General features: G+C 37.8%; 3 protein-coding genes and 1 long non-coding RNA gene across 5 annotated transcripts; 2 read left to right on the top strand and 2 right to left on the bottom strand.

Annotated features, from left to right (window-relative positions):
• Nucleotides 1-267: 267 nt before the first annotated feature.
• On the bottom strand, nucleotides 268-2,269 carry LOC130069791 (uncharacterized). Its single transcript, XR_008803802.1, has 4 exons — nucleotides 1,972-2,269; nucleotides 998-1,081; nucleotides 805-902; nucleotides 268-651 (listed from the first exon to the last, which is right to left on the bottom strand). It is a non-coding gene; the product is annotated as an uncharacterized LOC130069791 (long non-coding RNA).
• Nucleotides 2,270-2,568: 299 nt separating this feature from the next.
• Nucleotides 2,569-7,810, top strand: gcat (glycine C-acetyltransferase). Its single transcript, XM_056271694.1, has 9 exons — nucleotides 2,569-2,857; nucleotides 4,060-4,190; nucleotides 4,274-4,375; nucleotides 4,477-4,623; nucleotides 5,205-5,359; nucleotides 5,911-5,993; nucleotides 6,632-6,803; nucleotides 7,112-7,233; nucleotides 7,333-7,810. Exons 1-9 carry the CDS (start codon nucleotides 2,635-2,637, stop codon nucleotides 7,482-7,484), a joined length of 1,287 nt encoding a protein of 428 aa, XP_056127669.1. The 5' UTR covers nucleotides 2,569-2,634; the 3' UTR covers nucleotides 7,485-7,810.
• An 850-nt stretch (nucleotides 7,811-8,660) lies between these two features.
• Nucleotides 8,661-20,206, top strand: mcm5 (minichromosome maintenance complex component 5). The gene is made up of 16 exons (XM_056271706.1): nucleotides 8,661-8,967; nucleotides 9,434-9,560; nucleotides 9,902-10,030; nucleotides 10,188-10,360; nucleotides 13,560-13,715; nucleotides 13,800-13,969; nucleotides 14,063-14,234; nucleotides 14,319-14,430; nucleotides 15,411-15,554; nucleotides 15,646-15,711; nucleotides 15,822-15,998; nucleotides 16,098-16,210; nucleotides 16,857-16,985; nucleotides 17,168-17,310; nucleotides 19,639-19,766; nucleotides 19,859-20,206. Exons 1-16 carry the CDS (start codon nucleotides 8,798-8,800, stop codon nucleotides 19,958-19,960), a joined length of 2,211 nt encoding a protein of 736 aa, XP_056127681.1. The 5' UTR covers nucleotides 8,661-8,797; the 3' UTR covers nucleotides 19,961-20,206.
• A 412-nt stretch (nucleotides 20,207-20,618) lies between these two features.
• hmox1a (heme oxygenase 1a) lies at nucleotides 20,619-23,744 on the bottom strand. Of its 2 annotated transcripts, none has more exons than XM_056233932.1 (7): nucleotides 23,741-23,744; nucleotides 23,623-23,665; nucleotides 23,326-23,437; nucleotides 22,088-22,303; nucleotides 21,699-21,971; nucleotides 20,938-20,986; nucleotides 20,619-20,839 (listed from the first exon to the last, which is right to left on the bottom strand). In XM_056233932.1, the coding sequence occupies exons 2-7, from the start codon at nucleotides 23,661-23,663 to the stop codon at nucleotides 20,724-20,726; spliced, it is 807 nt and encodes a 268-aa protein (XP_056089907.1). In that variant the 5' UTR covers nucleotides 23,664-23,665; nucleotides 23,741-23,744; the 3' UTR covers nucleotides 20,619-20,723. The 2 variants fall into 2 exon arrangements, with proteins under 2 accessions (XP_056089907.1, XP_056089899.1); XM_056233924.1 differs by having other exon boundaries at nucleotides 20,619-20,848.
• Nucleotides 23,745-24,073: the final 329 nt, after the last annotated feature.

Genomic DNA, 24,073 nt, shown 5'->3' on the forward strand with positions numbered 1-24,073 from the left:
TGTCAAGTCAAGTGACCTTTATTTATATAGCGCTTTTTACAATACAGATTGTTTCAAAGCTGCTTTACAGTGATAACAGGAAAATAATGCAACAAAGTTTGTTTCGGCTGTACAGCAGATCTAGAAGAAAACTGGATGCTTTGGCTTTGGCTTCTTTAGATTTTCTTTTTTCTATTTTGAAATGTACTTACTAACTAGCCTTAAATACTATCTTGTTGAATTTTGGTATAAAAGGAATATCACATTTGCAGTTGTGTATTGAATACCAGCCCTGATATTCCCCCGTATACAATGAAGTGTGAACGAATGATTGATCCATTTGTCTACAGAAATCTCATTTTTCACTGTTGGCCAAATTAAATCTTAGGCCCAACAGCTTGGCAGAACTCCGTAGCACCATCAAATAGACAAGATAATGCTCTATTGATGCCTTGCATGGACCAAACCAAACACAACGTAGGTCCAAAACTCCTTGTGCACACATGAGGCGAGAGCGCCAGTAACTCTGCCCCACGTCTTGACATCGGCTCCTCTCACGAATTTGTGACATAAGTGTCTGGGACAGCGATGATTGCAAGGGGGCCACGGCCAATCCTCCATCTCTGAAGTGCTAAACGTATAAAGTTGTTTCTTCATCTTGATCCAAGTATTCTGTATGGAATGAATTTAGTGGCCATTAGCATTGTACAGTGGAACACTTCAACGTGATGTGGTCAATTTGAATCACTCAAAATTGATTAATTCAGATGCAATTAATTTTACTTTAATAAAAGCCTGTCCATTTAGTGAATGAAAGCGTCTCACCTAAACCGTTCTTCCACCTCCATCTTCACTGTAATGCCATGGTCGTACAGTGCTCAAACCAAGAGGTGGCGCTGTTTCTTCAACTGAAAGCTTTATCTCTGTTTATGTATTGGATAAGTACATTGCATGACTTCACAATGCTTTCAGTGCGTTTATAAACTTTTTAAATATATTTAAGAATATAGTTACACACCAGAGTCACCATGTCCACCGCAGCACAGGAATGTCCAGCCTCTTCTTAGAACCCTCCATAGGCATTCAATTATGGTAGGCCTATCTGTGGTAAGAAATACTTAAATTAGGATAATTATTAGAAAGCGACATATTTTGTGTAATCAAATATAGCTCTGATCTATATACAGGGTTAAACTCGCTTCAATCAACATTCGTTAAAAGGTCTTTTATTGTCATAGCGAGCGCTCACAAGTCTCTTCGCCGAGGTCTAATAATCCAAAAAATACTATTGTTTATCCATTTACACGTTTTGTGTTGCATAAAACGTTTTAAAATTGCGATAATAAGTTACGATGTATAATGTCGTCCATTTTGTACAGTAGGCTACTTACAGGAAACAAACAGTCCGGGTGATCAAAGACATTATAGTTTGAGAATGCATATGTGGATGAAACAGAATACCGGTAATTCGTACCTGTGTTATTGGTTTCCATATAGAATTCCATTCGCATTTGTTATCTAAACTTCCGCGTTTAGTTTTTTTCTGTGAACGCAACATACGAATGGATTTGGATTTCCCGCGGATTGGGAACGCCCCCCGTTATGACGTTTCAGATGACGACCAGAGGAATTTGATTTGTGTGAAGTAGCGCTTCATGGAATCATGAACAAACAAATGGATTCATTTACAAACAAATAGATTCATTTGTGCATTGTTTGAGCCACTTTACACTGCAAAACGAACATTTGTGCTGGCTAAATTCCCGAGATATTAAACATTATCTTTCACGTCATCAGTCTTCTACCCAATGTAAATTTGTATACTTTAATTAATAGAATATTTGTATTCAATCTATTAATCTAAACTTGATACAACCAAAACGATACTATAAATAACCTAAACTACTCGGTGTTGTTTATGTATATGGCTACAAGTACATGTTTTTTTTTGTTATAAAGATCAAATATAATATTTTCAGAAGAATTACTTACTCTTTAAAGTTTTTCCCTCTCACTCCACTGCAAACCGTCGTATAAAGCCTAAAAAAATGAATAAAGGTCCATACTGAATAAACTGAAAAAGGTCCTTGACAGTCTTAAAAAGCAAGGTGTTCCTGCCAACATTTTCATAACACGAGTTAAAAACTTGTTTCTCTCTCTCTCTACTGTAGAGAGCTGACTGACAAACTCCCGGACATTTGCCGGGAAATTGGAGATATTCCCGCGTATATGACTTGTTGCACATGCAGTAGTGATCAAACGGGAAGTCAGTCCGCCTCTTTCCCGCGTAGAATTCGTTTTATCTATTTAATTCTGTTATTACTTTTAGCGCATTGTCGCATTCGCAACCGCGATTCATATCAGATGCATAATAGAGCTTGCAACATTAGTTCCCCTTCAATAACCATTTATTTTTACATTATAGTTTGGAACTGTAGAGTTACACAATAAATGTGAGTCTAGTCTGTTTCTTTAAAAATGCAGAATCAGCTGCTCTTCCATTGGATCAAGAGCGTGTCGCCCCTCTTACGCAAATGCGTCTGATTGGTTGATGTTTCAACGCCCATGTGAATTACATATATCCGTCGTCAACGTCACTTTTTTTTTGAGTCCATGTACTTTTACTGTACTACTTGCTGTGATAGTGTGTGAGAAATGTCACTTCGCACAGCTGTTCGTGGCCTCAGGGCTCCGTTGTGGAGTGTTTTCCAGCCCTGGCCTGCAGCTAACGCGAGCAGACCGTACGCGGCTGCGGCTCAAGCGCTGTGTGTCCTGGAGAGCGAGCTGGACTCTATCCGCGCTGCGGGCACATGGAAGGGGGAGCGAGTCATCACCTCCAAACAGGGCCCTCATATCTCCGTGGACGGCAGCACAGGCGGTGAGCAGCAGGTGTTTGGCAACCCGGGGTGACCGAGCCAAATACTTATACTTCAGGGAAGAATGTTATGATTAGGTTGTACGTTCCTGGAGGCACCTGGCAGTGGCAAGGGGAAATAAATCTGTATTTTTTTTTTTTTTTTAAATGTCCTCCTCTAAATAAAAAAGAAGACTACGCTTAGGACGCTACACACTTGTTTTATCTGTCAACGTTATTATAAACTTTATTTATTTAGGTTTATATATAGTCACATCATGTAGAGGTTAAAATATGGGGGAAATATCTATCTATCTATCTATCTATCTATCTATCTATCTATCTATCTATCTATCTATCTATCTATCTATCTATCTATCTATCTATCTATCTATCTATCTATCTATCTATCTATCTATCTATCTACCTACCTACCTACCTACCTACCTACCTACCTACCTACCTACCTACCTATCTATCTAAAACTCACTTGATCCAAAGGTTTGTGCTTACATTAACTGTAGCCTAAATAGTGTGGACTCTGTTATATTTAGTTATCTCAATTAGTTATTTAATACCAAAACTATAAAAACATTTGGAGCCTATTTTATTTCAGTTAGTTGGTAAGGAAATATTTAGCATGTTCATTTAGTTTATCGATGTACTAAATAACTAAACCTGAAATAAAAATTAATTAAAAAAAACAATATAGACATATTTTTTAAAAAGATAATAAAAATGGCAAAAAAGTGACAAAAATAAACTATAAAATGGAAAATGTCTAAATAAAAACTAACGGTAACACTTTACAATAAGGTCTCATTTGTTAACATTAGTATTAGTATTAACTAACTGATCAATACATTTGTTGCAGTATTTATTATTCTTTGTTAACCTTAGATATTAAAAATCCAACGGTTCATTGTTTGTTCATGGTAGTTAACATTGCATTGACTAATGTTAACAAATACAACTTTTGATTTTAATAATGTTTTACCGAACTAATTTAAATATTAATACAAACTATGTTAGTACCTCAATACTAATATAATACTGGGGTGGACAAACATTTTTTTATTAATTGTTATTTTTGTAAATGTTTCGGACTGGATAGTAAAGGAAAGCATCCAACAAGTGTCCAGCATATCCACATGTGAATAAAGAGAATTTGATCTTTTGCTCCTCTTCATCTTCTGATGGCCCACGCCTCCCTGTTTCTTTTGTAGACATATTGAATTTCTGTGCAAATAACTACCTGGGTTTATCCAGTCATCCGGAGGTGGTGAAGGCTGGAATAGATGCCCTGCAGAAGTATGGCGCTGGCCTTAGTTCAGTTCGCTTCATCTGCGGCACCCAGGTGAGGGAACATAATGTATTTGAACACATTGATAGCAATGCTTATCGATGCCTTAATGTTTGTTTTTAATCTCCGTTCTCTAGAGCCTCCACAAGAACTTGGAAGAGAAGCTAGCCCAGTTTCATGAAAGAGAGGATTGCATTCTGTATGCAAGCTGCTTTGATGCCAATGCTGGTCTGTTTGAGGTGACTTAACCAATCGACATATTATATACTTAAGTAGACATGTTACAGTTACACTGCCAATGCACTGTAACAGTTCAATACATTGGTGCTCTTTACTTTAGGTCCTGTTGGGTCCTGATGATGCCGTGTTGTCTGATGAACTAAACCATGCCTCTATTATCGACGGCATTCGATTGTGCCGTGCCAAGAGGTTCCGCTACAAGCACATGGACCTGAATGACCTGGAAGAAAAGCTGAAAGAATCACAGGTATCACTGGATTTTTCTCATGACTTAAAGGGATAGTTCACCCAAAAAGGAAAATTCTGTCCTCATTTATTCACCCTCAAGTTGTTCCAAACCTGTGTGTGTTTCTTTCTTCTGTTAAACACAAAAGAAGATATTTTGAAGAATGTTGGTAACCAGACAGCTGATGGACCCCATTGACTTCCATATAGGAAAAAAGATTCTATGGGGTCCATCAACTGTCTGATTACCAGTTGAACATTCTTCAATATATCTTCTTTTGTGTTCAGCAGAAATAAGAAACTCACACAGGTTTGGAACAACTTGAGGGTGAGTAAATGAGGACAACATTTTTGGGTGAACTAACCCTTAAATCTCTTTCATGCAAATCAGAGGTCGCACCGCAAGTGGTTTATGCGCATGGTGATATGAAAATAAAGTCTGTAATAAAATTACTGTGTGACAGCTTGATATGTTTAGTCAACTTTTGGAATCAAAAATTGCATAACTTTTAGTTTTGCATTTCATTTATGTTCCTATACACCTTAGAGGAGCTGGATAATTTTTGGAGAATTTAGAGTTGATTCACTCACTTAACCCCACAGTCCTCTCGTCTGAGGTTGGTGGTTACAGACGGCGTGTTCTCCATGGATGGCGATGTGGCTCCTCTGAAAGGTATCTGTGATCTGGCTGAGCAGTACGGAGCTTTGGTTTTCATTGATGAGTGTCATGCCACAGGATTCATGGGTGCTCGCGGCCGGTGAGTAGACAGAAGAAACACTTGGTAGCACTTCCAAAAATAGAGTGCAACATTCTGATTCCTGAAGGAAACATCCCATTCACTTCTCCATAGGGGAATTGATTTTTAACGATAACTTATAAACCTTTAAAAATAGACCGACTGCGAGCTACGAGGTTGTTAATCGATGGTATATGTTTTGCTTGAAGCCAACATTTTTTACTTCAAGACCCCCCACTCACAGTTTCTACCCAACAAAATATTTTAGAGACTAGAAAGATATATTCAATATAAAAATAACCAAATACTAAGAAAATCGAGATTTCGTGTGTGTGTTTTTAGCTGATTTTAATTCTTGTTTTGTCTTATTTTAAATAATTACATCATCTTGAGGCCCATCTTGGAAGTTTGTTGAGGCCCCCTTGTTTAGAACGACTGCTTTGGAAGGACCTTCCTCCTAAAATATTGAGGCAGTTATATGTTTTTATGTTTAAAGAATCATTTAAACTGTGTGAGAAAGTATCATGTCATAATATCTTACAAGTGGACATCTGTGCATTTATTTCCCACAGAGGAACTGATGAGCTAATGGGTGTGATGGACAAAGTGCACATTGTCAATTCCACTCTGGGAAAAGCACTGGGAGGTGCTGCTGGTGCGTATGTCTTGCATTTCTAGATATTAAACATCAGCTAAACAGTTTACATGGTCAAGCTACCATAGCTATGTTTCCATCCAAAGTTGGGAATTTAACTTGTGCACAAAATTGGACGATGGAAGTTGCAACAGCCACTGTAGCTCTTCTTTCCTCCATCTTAATGACTTGCGCCTGAGCCCGCAGACTAAACGCAATAAACGCTGTTATTTTATCTTGTGTTTGGATGCTGGTGCTTGTGAACGCAATCATGTGAGACGCTTCTGGGAGGGAATTAAACCAACTAATTTTCATGACAGACTTTGGCTCAGGCATTTCAGAACGATCAAACCAACATTTGAGATGCTGTACAATGAAACTGATCAGCTGGTTAGTCCAGTTATCCAATCACAGCCACTGTTGAGGCAAAGTCAAAGTTTTTTTTGTTACGCATCGAGGGATTTATTTGTTAAATGTGCATCTATTCGCATCTTTTTTTTTTTATGCGATATAATATTGCAAAATTCACAAAAAAATAGGTGGATGGAAACATAGCTTATGTCGGGTAAAATCACAAATTAAATAGCAAAGTTCCTTTCCTAAGAAAGCTGAAGCAATTTCAGTCCTTTCAAACATATATTTTTCTGATTTTCTGTCAGGTGGTTACACCGTCGGACCCAAGGCTTTAATTGAGCTTCTGAGACAGCGTTCTCGTCCATATCTCTTCTCCAACTCCCTCCCCCCTCCTGTGGTGGGCTGTGCCATCCGTGCTGTGGAGCTGCTGCTGGCATCCAATGAAATCGCTCAGTCCATGGCGGCTAAAACCATGAGGTAGGACTGGAGGTGGGAGTTGGCGTTCTGCGATGTTTGTACTGTAGATTCGGTTACACCCTGACCCTTTAGCTTGTGTCACTGCATCTATCGTTTGTGGAAAAGAGATAAGTAGGGTTAAATCTAACAGAATATGCTTTTCAAAGCAGCAGTCACCCTTGCAGTCAAAACAAAATGAGCTGACTTTTGCTGGTTCAGTATGAAAGTATGAATGCTTTTAAGAAGAAAGGATTTTTAGAGTTCACTGAGCTAATGATGGCAGTTCTCAACACAATGGTCTATTGTGCATCTTTTCTTCTGTCCCAAAGGTTTAGAAACAACATGACCCAGGCAGGGTTCACCATTTCTGGCACAGCTCATCCCATCTGTCCTGTGATGCTAGGAGATGCTCGGCTGGCTTCGCTCATGGCTGACGACATGCTAAAACTGGGTGAGAATTCGGGCGTATATGTCATGTCCATTTAAATGAATACATCTAATAGTCCAGCAGGCCCAGTTTAAAACAGTGTTTTTCTCTCCTTGTCATCAGGAGTGTATGTGATCGGTTTCTCCTACCCAGTCGTTCCCAAAGGAAAAGCCCGCATTCGAGTCCAGATCTCTGCGGCTCACACTGATGAGGACATTGATCGTGCCGTAGATGCCTTCATACAGACAGGCAGGAAGCACGGGGTCATTTCCTAATGCCAGAAACAGAATGGACAAAGTGGCTGACTGTTAGAGTGAGGCTAAAGTTACATATCATAGAAAAAATTTCACAAAATTCTTCTAATGCTACTGAGATCGGTGAAGGTCAAGTGGTGCTTGTATATTTTCGGTATTGGCAGAATAAATGTTTTCTCTATGATTAATAGTTGCTACTTTTACAGCAGTCTTGTACAGCAGCTTTATACCAAAAGTGTCTTGACTTTTTCAGTTGAGACATTATTTGCAAAATCATGGACAGATCATGCTTATGCTACAATTGTCCATAGATGGTTAAAGAAAATAAAAAGATGCCATTTAATGTCTCCTCTGGTTTATCTAAAACTTTTGCACACAACATTTAGTTATTTCTTATAGAATTATGACCTTTTAATTAACTACTTACAAGACCTTAGACATTCTCTGTCCCTTATACAGTTTTATAAAATGAAACCTAATTCTTGATGTTTAATAAACAAAAAGCCCATTTTATTACCATTAACAACATTTCTTCAAGCAACAGTCCAATGGTGGGGCATGTTGTCACAATGGAGTCTGTCATTATGTCACTCACAATAGCCTAATATAGGCTTTTTAATTATATAAATAGTAAAGCAATTAAGGAACACTGAACAATTCATGAAACTTCAAAAATGTAAAAGATAACAATAGTCAAAACAATGTTTTGGCTAATAAAAACTGTAATAAATGTATATAACATCCTCTATGCCTAATGCTGTTATTCTGAGATTACAGTTCAAGCTTTCAGCTAAAATCTATCTTCATTATTTAGTTGACTCTTGTCTGAATGTATGTCATTGTGGTTTTTGAGCCCGGTCTCCACAATATATATACACAACAATCATTTCGGCATTATGTTACTTTTTATTTTATATGACTATTTGTCATTATTAACATTTATTTTCATATAAATAAGGTTTTGTTAACCGTAAACTGACAACCATGCTGATATTCCGCGCCAAGCAGAACAACTAGTTCCGGTCCCTGCACTTTGCTTTGTGTTTTTCCCGCCAGTGCTCCGCTTTGCTAGCGCCTTTTTCGTGACGCAACTCGTCATAACTGCTGGTGGACCAATAAGCGGGACGGAAAAGTCACTGAGGGCGGAGTCTGGCTTCAGCGCAAGGCAGGGCTAGAGGTTTTGCCGCGAAAGTCAGCGAGCGTGTGTCAGGGAAACACATTGTTGATTCTGACCGACACAGAATATTAGCAAAATTTAAGACTTCACAGCACTTTTTGAAGTGATATCTTATTAATCGTTTATTACAAGGAGTCCACTCCAGAACATTTGCAAAATGTCGGGATTTGATGATCCAGGAGTTTATTATAGTGATAGTTTCGGTGGAGGGGAAGGCATTGGCGATGAAGGGGTCCTGAAACGCAGCCAGATCAAAAAGAAGTTTCGTGAGTTTTTGAGACAATTTAGGGTCGGCACCGATCGCACTGGATTCACCTACAAATACAGGTATTGTGATATCAGATGTGTTTGCTTGCGTCCTGGTGATGATTCTTTTTTTTCACAAAACATTTTGCACAATGCGTAACTAACGTTGCCGTTTTGTGTAGTCGTTGCACATTATATATTAATGTCGTTATTATATCCACTTTTTCTATAATCCTCCATATTAAATTTGTTGTAGATTTATCTTGGAGTTATGTGTGATTTGCTTCGTTCTGAGTGACTCAGTAGAACCGATTTGGAACATGTTTTGTATGACGGAATCGTTTTTGAGTCGGTTCAGTGATCAGAACTGTTCGAAAGAATCAAATTGATTAAAATTAATGATTCCCCACGCTACTTTGCATTTGCACTAATATATTGAACTGTGTACATAAAATGTACCTTTTTGACCTAGGGTTATCATCTTCGTCTGCTATTTCTATCATACTAATAATGCTTCGTTCCATTGTTAAATGTATTTTGTCCTCAGAGATGAGCTCAAGAGGCACTATACTTTGGGAGAGTACTGGATTGAGGTGGAGATGGAGGATCTGGCCAGTTTTGACGAAGATCTGTCGGACTGTCTTTACAAACTTCCCACTGACAATTTGCCTTTGGTAAGGACAGAATTACAGAAATAACTTTTCACATAAATATTGGAAATGTTGCAAGACTTTGGATTTTTTTTTTAGCATACGATTTAAGTAATTATTTAATTCTATTTTTTATTAAATATTTAATAGTAAGTTTAAATCAAAGTAATACATTAATAATCAGCTATTTACACATTTAATGTAATTTCAGATGATTACTGAGTTTATTAATAAATAACTTAATTTATTATTGTGATTATGACTTTGCGCGATGTTGTGTTATATTTATTAAATAGAAAAAGTCCAATTTGAACATTGTTGTTTATAAGGTTTCCCCTTTAATGATGTTGCTCTGTGATTGACAGTTGGAGGAGGCGGCGCAGGAAGTGGCTGATGAGGTCACACGTCCACGGCCACTAGGAGAAGAGACCGTACAGGACATACAGGTCATGCTGAAGAGCGACGCCCACCCGTCCTCCATCCGCAACCTGAAAGTGAGAAAATAACCTATTAACTTGACAATTTAAAAATGAAAACTGATGGATATGGAGTATTTGTTTACTCTTAATTTGTGCGTTAGTGCGCCACATCCATACATCTACAGTGAAAACAATTGACATTTTAGGTAAAGGGTTTATTTTCTACTTGCAGTCGGAGCAGGTGTCGCGTCTCGTGAAGATTCCCGGTATAATCATATCCTCTACGGCCGTGAGGGCCAAAGCCACTAAAGTGTGTCTTCAGTGCCGGGGATGCAGAGCGGTCATCAGTAACATCCCTCTGCCACCGGGACTGCAGGGTTACGCTCTGCCCCGCAAGTGCAACGCGTACGTATCTTGCCAAATACTCAGTTTAGTTTTAACACACTTCATTCTGTTTAGAAATATTCTTGCACTAACTTGTCTGTAAAACATATAACTTTTGGTCTACATATAATTTTGAATATCATGAGACTAATTATTATCAGTACAAAGATGGTCTTATAAAATGATTTGGTTACACTTTATTTGAAGGTGTCTTTGTTACAGTGCAATTATACTTATACGTACTGAGTAATATTGATTAACTACATGTGTGTACAATAGGGTTAGGATTTTGTTTATTGTTAGTTGTTTGTAAAATGCAAAATGTATAGTTATTACGGTGTTAGAAATTATCTTTTACTAGAAGTAATTTTAAAGACTCTCTTATAGATGTGTTATTAGAGCTGCAGTATTAATCGTTAAAAGATTGCGATCTTGACAAACACGTAATTTTACTCCTAAATGACAACGATTTGTCTGTGTCTTTTAAGCCTTTGACAAGTACGATCACAGCGAACATTTAAATCTGCATTAGTGCTGCCGCTGATCCAGAGAGAGCAGCTGGCATGTATAGGTATGAAAACCGCATTTTTATAATTTACACAGACAACAGCGCTATCGTTTTCAAGAATGTGCACTTTAAAACCTGTTTCAGGCCCCCAAAACTTCGTTTTCGTGTAAACGAACGGCTAAAACGCATAAAAAGCTTTCCGAGCGTAGTTGGTGTTGTGTAAACAGGGCCGGCGATTGCTATAGGCGAACTAGGCGGTTGCCTAGGGCGACAAATGTGTTGGGGGCGCGGGCGGCCTCTAGTGTCGCCCTTTGCCTACTTCCCATTAATCATAGAATTAGAATGACAAGCGAAACAAAAACATGTTTATTAAACATGATCATCCTAAGGCGCCCCTCAGCCATACGTTTAATTACTTGTCAACCTGATTATTAGATTGAATGGATGATTATTGTCGATCATTTCCTAAAGGGGGGCGGGGGTTAGTTGCGTTACGTTACGTTCTATGGTTACGTTAGGCAAGTGCTCGGCTGCAGCGTGCGCTGATCGAAAATGAAGCGGTCTAAACACTCTGGTGCACAGGGACGAAAACGGGGAAAGCAACAAGATAAAAAGAAAGCCCAGTATAGAGGTAAGTCTTCTCATCTCAGCCATTAAGGTGTCAAATGTTCTGGCGATCGGGACAACCGGGAGATTCGCGCGGGCCCGACGTGCTTTTTGGGCCGATACATACATCTTATACTTTTATTTTTCTATTTTTGTCTTAACGGCCCATAAAACTCGTACATCGGTGGCCCATTCGTTTTGTTTTGTTTTGCTTAATTGGCGGCGCTGGGTTACTTCCAAATATATAGCTTCCTTTCTAGTATAGAAATGTGTACAGTACAATACTCATGAAAGCTTCCTTTATTTTTCAGTGCATTTGTTTTACAATATAGCCTATGGCTATTACTGTCATGGGATTAATATTATATCTATTATTATGTAGTAGTGTAATGTAGACAGACACTGTAATTAAAAGAGGTTTGAATTTTTCTTTGTTCAATTTGCACACTGAATATTTGGAGCTTTTAGTTTTGAACTCTCAAAGTGCACCAGATTGATGAATTTAACATTAAAATGCACAAAATTTTCTTACGGGGAAATACCCCAGAAACCCCCTTAATAGCAGCCCAATAGATTGTAATAATAGTAGGCCTAGTGGTGGTAGTAGTTGTAATTTATCTACTAAAAGTTATTTATGGTCAGATAAAATATAGTTGTACAATGCAACTATATAAATATCCTTGAACGTTCTTTGTAGCATTTGTATGAACAATTTATTGTTTAAGTTTTTGAGTGACTATAAGAGCATGTTTAGTCTAATAAATACTTATAATTGCAAAACTCAATATCGCCTAGGGCAGGGGTCTCAAACTCAACTTAACTGGGGGCCGCTGGAGGTAGAGTCTGGGTCAGGCTGGGCCGCATCAAGTATTCCACAAAAAAATAGTATTCAAGTATTCCAAAAAAGGAGCACAACTGATCCAATCTTCTCAATATTTATTATTAACGTTTCTTCTGAACTGTTCCTCTGAATTTGAACATTCCTTTCTTGGTTCTTCATGAGCTGTCCTTCTGACAGTTGAAGTTCATTTTTACAAACTTTCTTTGTCTATAACTATTTGTGATATTTATATTTGCTTATGTCCTTTTTATTTTCTTTATACAACACATTAATGATATTGAATGTTTTTTTGTTTTTGGAAGGCACATTTCCTTTTATTATACTTAGAAAAACAATTATTGCTTTTGAAATACACATATTTGCAGTCATGTCTGCCCGTCTTATTGAATTCTTTCTACACATGTATAGTGTCTCAAATTACTGACTACACAAATCAAAGCAAACCTTCTTACGAACCTTTTGGACACATATTATGAGCTCAAAATTATTATTCTCACATTGTTTTAGAGCAGGGTCTCTCTCCAACACGTCGCTCGTGAGCTATCAGTAGCTCGTGGCCTGATTCATGGCAGCTCGCCAAGGGGCCGTTCACATATCGCGCTCACATATTTTGCGCGCTCAAGTTCGTTATTTCAAATGTACGCGCGCGGCAAGCGCGCTCATAATTGAAGCGACGTGCTAATTTTTTCCAGTCGCAGTATGTTTGTACCTGGTTTGTACTTCGCGGTTGTCTATGACAACTATTGACAACAAACCCACCGTGTCACGAGACTATCTATGGTAGCCCATAAGGGATAAAATTTTTTTTTTTTTTTTTTTTTACGCGGCATACGCAACGACGGGCCGCACTAACATTAAACTTTAATGTCAAGTAGGGGGCCACAAAATATCACCCTGTGGGCCGCAAATGGCCCGCGGGCCGCGAGTTTGAGACCACTGGCCTAGGGCAACCAAAGGGTTAGAGCCGGCCCTGCGTGTAAACGTCCCCTTATGTTAAACGCACGTTTAAATTGCACTGCAACCTGAAATGAGGCGGCTACAGCGATCTGTCACATTAAAGAGCTCCGAAACTTTTATTTGTTTGAATTTCGTGATATAACAGACAGAATTTGGAAGCTGTGACTTTTTGGGTGGGAGGTGCACGACAAATAATGTGTAACGCATCAATTAAAATCAATGAATTGATGTTATCAACCTAGCCCTACTAGATGCAGAGAATGGCCATGTTTTTATACCAATTTCCTGTCTTTTTTTTTGTCCCTCAGTGAGCAGGCGGGCCGTGTCAAGTGCCCCGTGGATCCGTATTTCATCATTCCGGACCGGTGTGTGTGTGTGGATTTCCAGACTCAGCGTCTGCAGGAAGCACCTGATGCCGTTCCCCACGGGGAGATGCCACGACACATGCAGCTCTACTGCGACAGGTGGATGCACACGCCCACTGCTTCATGCTGTCATCATGCTTGTTTTGTCTGCAGTGTGTCTAATCCATGACTTTTACCTCCCAGGTACTTGTGTGACCGTGTAGTGCCAGGAAACAGAGTAACCGTCATGGGCATCTACTCCATCAAAAAGGTGGCTCAAACCAAATCCAAAGGTCGTGAAAAGGGTGCAGGTGTGGGCATCCGAGCGGCGTACCTGCGTGTGGTCGGCATTGAAGTGGATACTGAAGGAGCAGGTGAGCGTGTGCAAAACATTATGGGAAAACTTGTCTTGGGTTTAAACGGCATCTCTCTTTAGACATTCTCATGACCTTCTCACCGTCTTTCAGGCCGTGGAGCCACTAGTTCAGTCACACCTCAGGAGGAAGAGGAGTTGAGGGCTCTGGCTTCCTCTCCCTCCGTCTACGACTCCATCGCTCGCTCTCTCGCTCCGTCCATCTACGGGAGCGATGACCTGAAGAAGGCCATAGCGTGTCTTCTGTTTGGGGGCTCCAGGAAGAGGTGAGACAACATAGAAACCGCCTCATCTTCACATTGAGTTTGTTTTCGCCCCCTTTCTAATTTGCTCAAAATGGCTTTTGTCAGGTTGCCTGATGGTCTGACGCGCAGAGGTGATATTAACTTGTTAATGTTGGGAGATCCAGGCACAGCCAAGTCTCAGTTGCTGAAGTTTGTGGAGAGATGTTCTCCCATTGGGGTAAGATTATGATAAATATGGACATCATTTATTTGCCCTCATCTCGTTCGTATGACTTTCTTTATACGTGAAACATAAAAGGAGATTTTTTTTGGAAGAATGTTCATGCAGCTCTTTGCCATGTTAATAAAAGATATGTGGCCAAGGAATTATTAGGGCCCGAGCACCGATGGTGTGAGGACCCTCTTGGAATTGCTCCGTTTATTTACATTAATGTATTCCTATTTAAAGATATCTGATATGTGCAGGATGTTGTATAATATATTAATATTAATATATATATATTTATATGATATATATGATATAATGTATGTTTATTTTAAATAGATTTTATATAAAAATATATTTTTTTTAAATATATTTGTTTTTTTACTTAATGATTTATTTATTTTTATGTAATGCTTTTTATAATTTATTATAATTTATTGTTATATTTTTATGACATTTTAATAGGTCATATATTTAATAATATTTGACATGCTGTATGTTTTAAAATATATCAATTCTTAAATGTTATTATGTTCATATTTTCTTGACTACATGACATACATTAATATATATTATTTTTATATATATAATATTACAATATTATTAAATTCAAGTATATTTAAAATAGTATAACATGCACAACATGTATTATATATTGTATTACAATTTTAAATGTATTAATAAAAATTTTTATTTAATTATAAATATTATATGGATGTGCAGGTAATCAGTATTCATTTCACATAAATATTTCCTTTAATGGAGAATTATGACAGTATATTTTATAATCTATTGTAAGAGATTTATATTTAATATGTTATATAGAAGCATTTAATATGGAATGCATTATTATTTTACAATTTTAATTGAAATTTAAACGATTAGTCTTCATTTTCCTTTCAGATACATAAATCTTTTTGTATGCTTTGTTCCTCTCTTGTAAGTCTCTGAATAAAAGCGTCTGCTAAATGCATGAATGAAAATGTTTCCAGATCTACACCTCCGGTAAAGGCAGCAGCGCCGCTGGTTTGACAGCCTCGGTTCTTCGAGACCCCAACACTCGTGGTTTCGTCATGGAGGGAGGTGCCATGGTGCTGGCGGATGGCGGAGTGGTCTGCATCGATGAGTTTGACAAGGTTGGACTTCCTCTAAGCAGTTTTGGATTTCCTGAAATTAAATGTTCATTCAGTCTAATGAAATGCTTATGAAAGTTTCTCTTTTCGAAAGATGAGAGAGGATGACAGAGTCGCCATCCATGAGGCCATGGAGCAGCAGACCATCTCTATTGCAAAGGTGCCAGACATTTATCACTGCATTGTACTCGCCAATAGACATCCATTATTTCTTCAGCTTACGGTCTCTTCAAACAGACAGACTCATCAATTCTTTGTTTTCACCCAAAGGCTGGCATCACCACCACTCTGAACTCCCGTTGCTCGGTATTGGCCGCCGCCAACTCTGTGTTCGGCCGTTGGGATGATACGAAGGGAGAGGACAACATTGACTTCATGCCCACCATTCTGTCTCGATTCGACATGATCTTCATCATCAAAGACCATCACGACCAACAGCGAGACATGGTGCTGCTTATAGACTGCTAAAGTTCATTGAAGAGATTTACATGTTTAAATGATTTCATGGGAGCTAATGCACATGGCCGTGTGTTTTTATGTGTGTAGACTTTGGCCCGGCATGTGATGAACGTTCACCTGAGCGCTCAGACGCAGACGGAGGGAGTCGAGGGAGAGATTCCTCTGGCCATGCTGAAGAAATACGTCGCCTACTCGAGAGTGTAAGTCTGGGTCCAAGTCCATAAACGCAATGTGAAACCTCATTCATCAGTAGCAGTTTCCATCCACTTTTTTTAATGGGAATTTTGGGATATGGGATACGCTGGATGGAAACGCAAAGATGCACATAAATTCTAAAAATGTGCATAAACATGTGCGCTCAATTGAGGCAGATAATTTTTTTTAAGACGACATGCATATAAACTGCGATGGAAAGACATTTACTGAATAAATCCCTCAATGCGCAACAAAAAACTCACGTGACTTTGCCTCAACGGTGGCTGTGATTGGATAACTTGACTAACCAGCGAACAAAAGTCTGTCATTAGAATTATTTGGTTTAATACTCTCCCAGAAGCGTCTCGCTTAATTGCGTTCACAAGCACCAGCCTCTGAATGCAAGATAACATGACAGCGTTTATTGCGTTTCGTCTGGATGCTCTGAGACGCAATTCATTTATGATGGAAGAAATCGAGCCACAGTGGCTTCCCCGAGTGCAGCAAGTTCTGTTTTTATTACAGATGTTTTGAGCCAATTTCCCTGTTTTATGCAATATTCCAATTTTATGAAGAAGTTAAATTCGCAGCTTTGGATGGAAACAGCTAGTGTTGTCATCAGAATTAAATGCGTTGTAAATTCTTAAACAGGAAATGTGGACCCCGCCTGTCTGCGGCCGCCGCTGAGAAACTGAAGAACAGATATGTGGTGATGAGAAGCGGAGCGAAGGAACACGAGAGAGAGATTGACAGACGTGCGTCCATCCCCATCACTGTCAGGTATCAACTGAATTCAGGAATATGGAACCTGCTTTTACTCTTTTGTTCCTCAAAATGTGTATTTATATACATGAGCCCAGTGGCATATTCACCAGTCTGAATGCAGTACCTTTGCTTATTTCAAACATAGCACTTGTCTGGCTATGTTATTATAAAGTGGTTGTTCATTTGTCGTCCTGCAGGCAGCTGGAGGCCGTGGTGCGCATTGCAGAGTCTCTGGCTAAGATGAAGCTGCAGCCCATCGCTGGAGAGGAAGAGGTGGACGAGGCTCTGAGACTCTTCCAGGTGTCCACGCTAGACGCCGCTATGTCCGGCAGTCTCTCCGGTAAGTGTGCTGGTCTAGAAAGCAGAGAATAGACTAATATTTCTAGTGAAACACTTACCAAATAATATTTTTCCTGTAATTAATCGCAATTAAAAACATTTTAATTTTGTAATAATTTCAGTTACTCTTCAAAAGAATGTAGAAACAACATAAAGACAGGATACTTTAATTATTTCTTGTAATGGCATCTTTTTTTTTTAATGAAGGCCAGTATTATTGATACTAATACTGCTACTGATATCTGTATGAAATAGATTTTTTTAAACATTAATTACAGCCATTCATCATTACAGAATAATTGAAAGCTTTTATTAGGCTTTAAAAAAAAATAATTTAAGTGAACTTAAACAATCTCCACATAAACCCTTCCTATCTGTCTAACAGGTAGGAAATATACAGAAACTGAATAAACATTTTACAGTCTTAATTGCATAAATTATAAATTAAATATAGACTAATCCTTATTAAAGCTACTATTTTCTGTTACCCTTGTTGGTTAACTTTAATGACTGACAGCATTAGTGGCTGCTGCCACTTTAAGACCTGCTGCCGCACATGATGCGAATCTGACGGGCATCTCATTTTCTCAACTCTAAGTTAAATTCACAGATTCACTTGTCGCTCTTGAATGGTTTAAAAGCATTTGCATGAATAAGAGCGTGATCACATAATGTAACGCTAGCCAAATTATGACGATAAAATGGATGCTGCGTTAATTGCGTAAAATATTTTTACCCACATTAAAACAATTATATCGCATGTTAAGCTGTTAATTTTGACAGGCCTACATATACACAGTAGATCCCTATGGTGGGTTAGGACTGCCCCTAAAAAAAAAAACCATATACATTATAAATGAATATTAATATATAAATTACTTTTCGAATTGAGACAAAAAAGCTATTTTGTTATAGTTAAATTTAACAAATAATAAATAGGTTTTTAATATTGCCAAAATAGACACTAATTTGTCGCAAATACAAATATTTATTAATTTGTTTTACTTTTTTTCTGCATTTTAAATATGCAGAAAAATATTTTTGTCAGTTTTAAGGGTTTTTTAGTTAGTAATTGATTTTTTCCCCCATATATTTAAGCATCACTCAGTCTTCAGTAGACCTAAAGTGTCAGTAAAAATTTAATTTATAATTTTCATTCTAAAACAAGCTACAGCCAATATTTATGTGTATGTGCGCATATATATATATATATTAGGGATGGGCATTTCAAGCAAAAATAATATTCGAAGATCGCTGGATATTATTCGATAATTATTTGAAAATCGCACCCCTCCCCCACGTGTACGCATGTATAGGCTACACACCAGAGCATGTGAGTAAAGCGGAGCGGTGTGACGCTTAAATATAACTTGCATAACGTTTCATAATTATGTTTAAATAATGTTATTTTTTTCATCTGTTGATTATATGAAAAGGGAACCACATGAGAGTAAGATAGGATCATAAGATGCCCAATATGATTGTTTTGTAGAAAGCCTTTCTTTAAAGTGAATTTCGTTTTGTATAAATTGTTTCTAAATTTTAATCAATGTTTCATCAACCAATTGCCTGGATTAAGTAAAATAAAATAAGAAGCAAATATAGCAGGCAATATAATCAGGACACGGATGCGCCGGCGTGTGACCTGGAGCTCGTCTCATGAACCGAAACTCAGCGTATAAGCTACTTGCCTCACAGACCTGAGAAATATATCTATAGAAAGCTTGATATGTCTACTTTTAAACAAAACAACTGAAAACTAAAAGAAATGGGCTAGTCTCTGCTTATGTAGGCTAATTCATATGAAGTGAGCATTTCTCATAGGCTCATTCACTACTGCGAAGATGGCGAGTCAGGAACGAGTGGGTTGAGGGAGCGGAGCGTAATCTTCTGGTCGCACAACCTATTCGATATAATATATAAAATCAACTAATCGAATATTCGAAAATCGTGACTCATCCCTAAAATATATATATATGTATGTGTGTGTTTGTTTTATATATTATTTTTATTTTTTCATTAATAGCTGGAAATACAGCTGTACGGCGGCTATAAATTCACAGAAGTATGTTTGTTGATAAACGGTGGTATATTTATTTATTGCCATTTTCAGCCTGTTGTATCTGATGGGCCTAAAACTCGCATTCTCTCAAAACCTCAACTATCTTGGCCAGATAAATGATCAGGAGCCATGTTTACAACACGGGAATTCGTACCAAAAATGTTCACTAAAAACCAGCCGGAATTACTGTTATTGAGCCCCTGCCCTTTCTTGCCTCTATAAATGTAGCTGGAGAGTCTGATGAATGCTGTATGTCTGTAACGTTAGGTGTGGAAGGATTCAGCACTCAGGAGGATCAGGAGATGATCTCTCGCATAGAAAAACAGCTGAAGAGACGCTTCGCCATAGGCTCCCAGGTGTCTGAACACAGCATTATACAGGATTTCACCAAACAGGTGAGTTGAAGCTCAACTTCTCGCGTCACTATTCTTCACTGTCAATGTGCAATTACAGCGTCAGTTAAATTCTCCTCCTCCTCTCTGAACAGAAATACCCAGAACACGCCATTCACAAGGTCCTTCATCTGATGATGAGGAGGGGTGAGCTGCAGCACCGCATGCAGAGGAAGGTTCTTTACAGGGTCAAGTAGAGAGATGATGATGATGTTGTGTGTTTGCTTCACACATAATCCTGTCAGCAAAGCCGGACATCTGATCTGAAGCCTCCGCAGAAATGATATACAATTCAGATTTATTGTACATAGTTGTGTTGGACACTCTATTGCTGGAGAAATGTCCTGTTTATCAATCTTACTGTTTGGCGAGTAATTATTCTCATCTTGCTCTGTCAAAGCTTGCTATGATTTCAAATGCTACCATAGCAACACTATGCTTTACTGTCTTAATGTGGTTTTTCAATGAAAACAAATGGTTCACCACGAATCTAATGTCACTCGTCAAACTAAAGATATGACTTTTGTATGGAAACAATAAAGCAATTTAAGAAATTCATATTCTGGTCTATTTTAACAGAAAACACAAATCAGAATTTAAAGTTCAATTTTATTGCATTTTTCACGAATACATAAAAAAAAATCAAATTGATGGACTGATAAAATCATTGAATGCACTAAATTTTGGATAAAAGCATCTGCCAAATGTATAAATGCACATTTTAAAATGTTAAATATTTTAAAGGAAAATTGTGCTGACGTGATACCTTTAAGTTATGTCTAAAACTATTTGGGGGGGGGGGGGGGGGGATTACTATTTGGATCATTTAAATGTACTTGATTTATTACTGAGTGCATGTTTTATAATCCATGATTGGTGTTGGTTCAAGATCTTGGTTAGATTTGACCTCGTCGTCGTATTAAGATGTTACACACACAGACGAGTATAAAATGTTCTGAATCAAAAAGCATAAACTCCCATTCCAACAGTTGCCAGAGTGATTCCCACACCTAATGCAAACTGGAGCATCGGCGAGTTGGAGAAGGTTTTGGGAGTTTTGGATGCTGCGTCATTTCCTTTTTCACCTAAACAAACAAAAAGCAAGATTGTAACAAAAACATTACCGTATACATGTACTATTTCTACCTGATTTTTTACATTTTTTGATACTCACTTGAAGCTTCCTCTGTGATGCTCAGCATTTTCTGAAGATCATCGAAAACCTGTTTAAAATGACAAATACAAACATTGCATCAACTTTTAAAGTCACGCCTTTTTTTTCAACCATATTTTCTTGTAAGAATGACTAGACTTTGAATTACTTTTGGATCTATCTATTGTTCTATATCATTCTATCTATTGTACTCTCCATCTATCTATCCCTCGTTCTATCTCCATCTATCTATAATCCATCCATTGATTATTCTATATCTATCTATCGATTATTGATCTATATCCATCCATCCATTGATTATTGTTCTATATCCATCCATCTATCTATCGATAATCGTTCTATATCCATCCATCCATCCATCGATTATTGTTCTATATCCATCCATCTATTGATTATCGATCTATCTGCATCCATCCATCCATATAGTAATATTTTGTAATTTTTTTCAAAGAAGTTATTATATTCTCACCAAGACCGCATTAATTTGATCAAAAATACAATAAAAACTAATATTGTGAAATATTACAATTTTAAATAACTGTTTTCTAATTTAATATATTTTAAAATGTAATTTATTCTTGTGACGGCAAAGCTGAATTTTCAGCTATAACAAATATCTTGCTTTTGATCAATATAATGCAACCTTGCTGAATAAAAGTATTAATTGATTTTTTTTAAAATAACTGACCCCAAACTATATATGTACATATATATACAGTATATATATATATATAAATATAAAAGAAGATATCAGTGCTGACCTCAATGTTGAACTCAAAAGCTCTGGTAGCCTCATCCAGCACTTCCTGCCTCTGCTGTTCTGTTAACTCAATGCTGTTCATTCTGCTCCTGTACAGCTGCTTGAATCTGTTGGGGCTCGTCACTCCAGGAAACGAGAAGAAAACAATACCCTTGCTGCCGCTCAGTCCCAAGGATTTCTGGGTAATTTTGCCCAGCACTTGGCCTCCTGAGAGGTCGCCGAGATAGCGTGTATAGGCATGTGCCACCAGAAGATCCGGACTGTTCTTGCCAATCTAATGGGAACAGAGAGCGCTGAGTTAGAATGAGAATCACTGGAACGCAAGAGCGTTGAATGCTAAGATTTCACATCCTCGTGCATTCCACTTAAAGAGATGATTGACACACTCGCCTCTCTCAGTCTCTGTGTGTATCTGTGTGTGGCGGCAGGCACTGTTATTCTCTTCCTCCAGTGGGGACCAAAGAAGTGCTCCAGGTCCAGCTCCAGAGACTCCAGTCTGGCCAGCTCCTGAGGGAAGTAGATGGCATGAACGGAAGGATGGTCAGCGTTCCTGTCCAGCTCTTCCTCTAGCGCTTGGTAGATCTCATACAGAGAACACAGCAGAAGCTGGAAAAACACATGGAGAGTAACTTGAAATTATTACACATGACACAGATGAAGTTAGCTGTTAGTACACTCTTAGAAGAACAGAACCTTAAAGGGTTCTGTCAGGCACTTTATATATATAGAACCTTTTAGGGGTTCTCATCATGGGATCATTTTATGGATTTAGTTTTAATTCATTTTTAATTGAAATTAAATTTTACAAATTAAACAGCTCGTAGACACTATATTACTAGGAAAAAAATTAAAAAATCTGTTAAACATGAAAGTATTAAGACATTTCTCCTTATATCGAACCATTTTGGCATAAAGCGTTGTTTAAAATGAAGTCAAGAACCCTATAGTGTTCTATATTAAACCCCACTTAACCTTCGAAAAAAGTACTGACTTCTTGTTGAAGTTTCTCAGACTTCTTATCACTATTTATTATAATTACTGATAATGTGAAATCTAATGATATCGTTTTAAGAGATATTTAATCTATTTTAAACTTTTTGCAAACATGTAGCGTAATTCATACATTTAAATTTATAGCCTTCAATTTGCACATTATCTGTAAATTACTAAACTGTAAACCGCATCTTTTTCGGCGGCAATTGATTCAGTAATACTAACACTTTCTCTTCTATTCTATTTTTTATTTAAGAAAAAAAATGGCATCTAAAATTTAATAAATCGATTAATCCGTGATCACGGCCATTTAAATGCTTTAATTGGGATAACCGGCCCCAAAACATCAATCAAACAAAAGAGCATAATCATATCAACTATTAAATGAGCTAGAGAGGGAGGAACACAAAACATAAAAACTGCCACAAATAAATGGTTTCTGAAACTTGCCAAGGCAGACTGCCTGCCAGCCAGCCACTGACAGGTCACGTGACATGCCAAAAACATTTATTTTAAACCCCTTTATTGTTTCAATTTATAATAGGCGAGTTAATCTATTTGTTTACATGTTATAGTCCCCATTGTTTGTTTGCATCCTGCTTGGAAATATATGATCTTTGTGCAGCTATATTTACCTTGTACTGTGTTTGCGTGATCTGTCCCCTCTGGTAGTTGAGCATCAGTTGTGTGTTCTCAGCTCGGACGTGACTGTCTTTGGTGGCTGCTTTTATCTGCTCAGACAGATCACTGCAAAGAAGAACACATGGCACACTGATTTATACTTATGCTTTTAAGAATCACTGACTCGATTCGATATCTAGCACTGTAACAATATCCATTACATCTGCAATTGCTGTAGCTTCTACTTTTGGTATGATTTATAAGGCTTAATTGCTGTTCTCATAATCACTATGAAATTAAGACATTTTTACCTGTCAGTGCCATCTCTCGGTTTGCTTTTCATGGATTCCATTCCTAAAACAACAAATATTTGTTATTAAATGTCACAATGTCCACTGTAACATATTTACATAAGTTTTGCCATCTTACTTGCGATGTCCTTGTGTGTTTGTTGCTGTGTCTCTCGTTCTTCTCAGTCAGTGTCCACAGAGGCTATGAACTCCCTAACTGCGCCACTTCGTTTTTATACGATTTCCTTCCCATCTAGGTCACTAGATTTAGTGAAAAGGGAAGTGAAAATGTCGAGGTAGTTCCACATGCTTACACTAACCATGACTGGAGGGTTTTTTTTTCGACTGAGAAATCTCAATGGTTTCTCATGACAAAGTCACATGAGGTCAACATAAGTTGTTTCAGTCAAATATGTTTATATGGGTTATAAAGTTATAAAGTGTGTTGTAAAGTTTGTTATTAAGAGTAATA

This window comes from Rhinichthys klamathensis, unplaced genomic scaffold (genome assembly GCF_029890125.1).
Source record: "Rhinichthys klamathensis goyatoka isolate OS25496 unplaced genomic scaffold, OSU_Roscu_1.1 h1tg000015l_1, whole genome shotgun sequence".
Taxonomy (NCBI): domain Eukaryota; kingdom Metazoa; phylum Chordata; class Actinopteri; order Cypriniformes; family Leuciscidae; genus Rhinichthys; species Rhinichthys klamathensis.

Excerpts from the sequence above, each read along its gene's own strand:
- hmox1a (XM_056233924.1), bottom strand. The coding sequence starts at position 23,663 with ATGGAATCCATGAAAAGCAAACCGAGAGATGGCACTGACAG. Across the intron at positions 23,438-23,622 it reads CCGAGAGATGGCACTGACAG|TGATCTGTCTGAGCAGATAA; the intron begins GTAAAAATGTCT and ends TCTTCTTTGCAG. Across the intron at positions 20,987-21,698 it reads CTTTTGAGTTCAACATTGAG|GTTTTCGATGATCTTCAGAA; the intron begins GTCAGCACTGAT and ends CATTTTAAACAG.
- mcm5 (XM_056271706.1), top strand. The coding sequence starts at position 8,798 with ATGTCGGGATTTGATGATCCAGGAGTTTATTATAGTGATAGTTTCGGT. Across the intron at positions 15,999-16,097 it reads ACGACCAACAGCGAGACATG|ACTTTGGCCCGGCATGTGAT; the intron begins GTGCTGCTTATA and ends TTATGTGTGTAG. Across the intron at positions 19,767-19,858 it reads TACAGGATTTCACCAAACAG|AAATACCCAGAACACGCCAT; the intron begins GTGAGTTGAAGC and ends CTCTCTGAACAG.
- gcat (XM_056271694.1), top strand. The coding sequence starts at position 2,635 with ATGTCACTTCGCACAGCTGTTCGTGGCCTCAGGGCTCCGTTGTGGAGT. Across the intron at positions 4,624-5,204 it reads AAAAGCTGAAAGAATCACAG|TCCTCTCGTCTGAGGTTGGT; the intron begins GTATCACTGGAT and ends TTAACCCCACAG. Across the intron at positions 5,994-6,631 it reads AGCACTGGGAGGTGCTGCTG|GTGGTTACACCGTCGGACCC; the intron begins GTGCGTATGTCT and ends ATTTTCTGTCAG.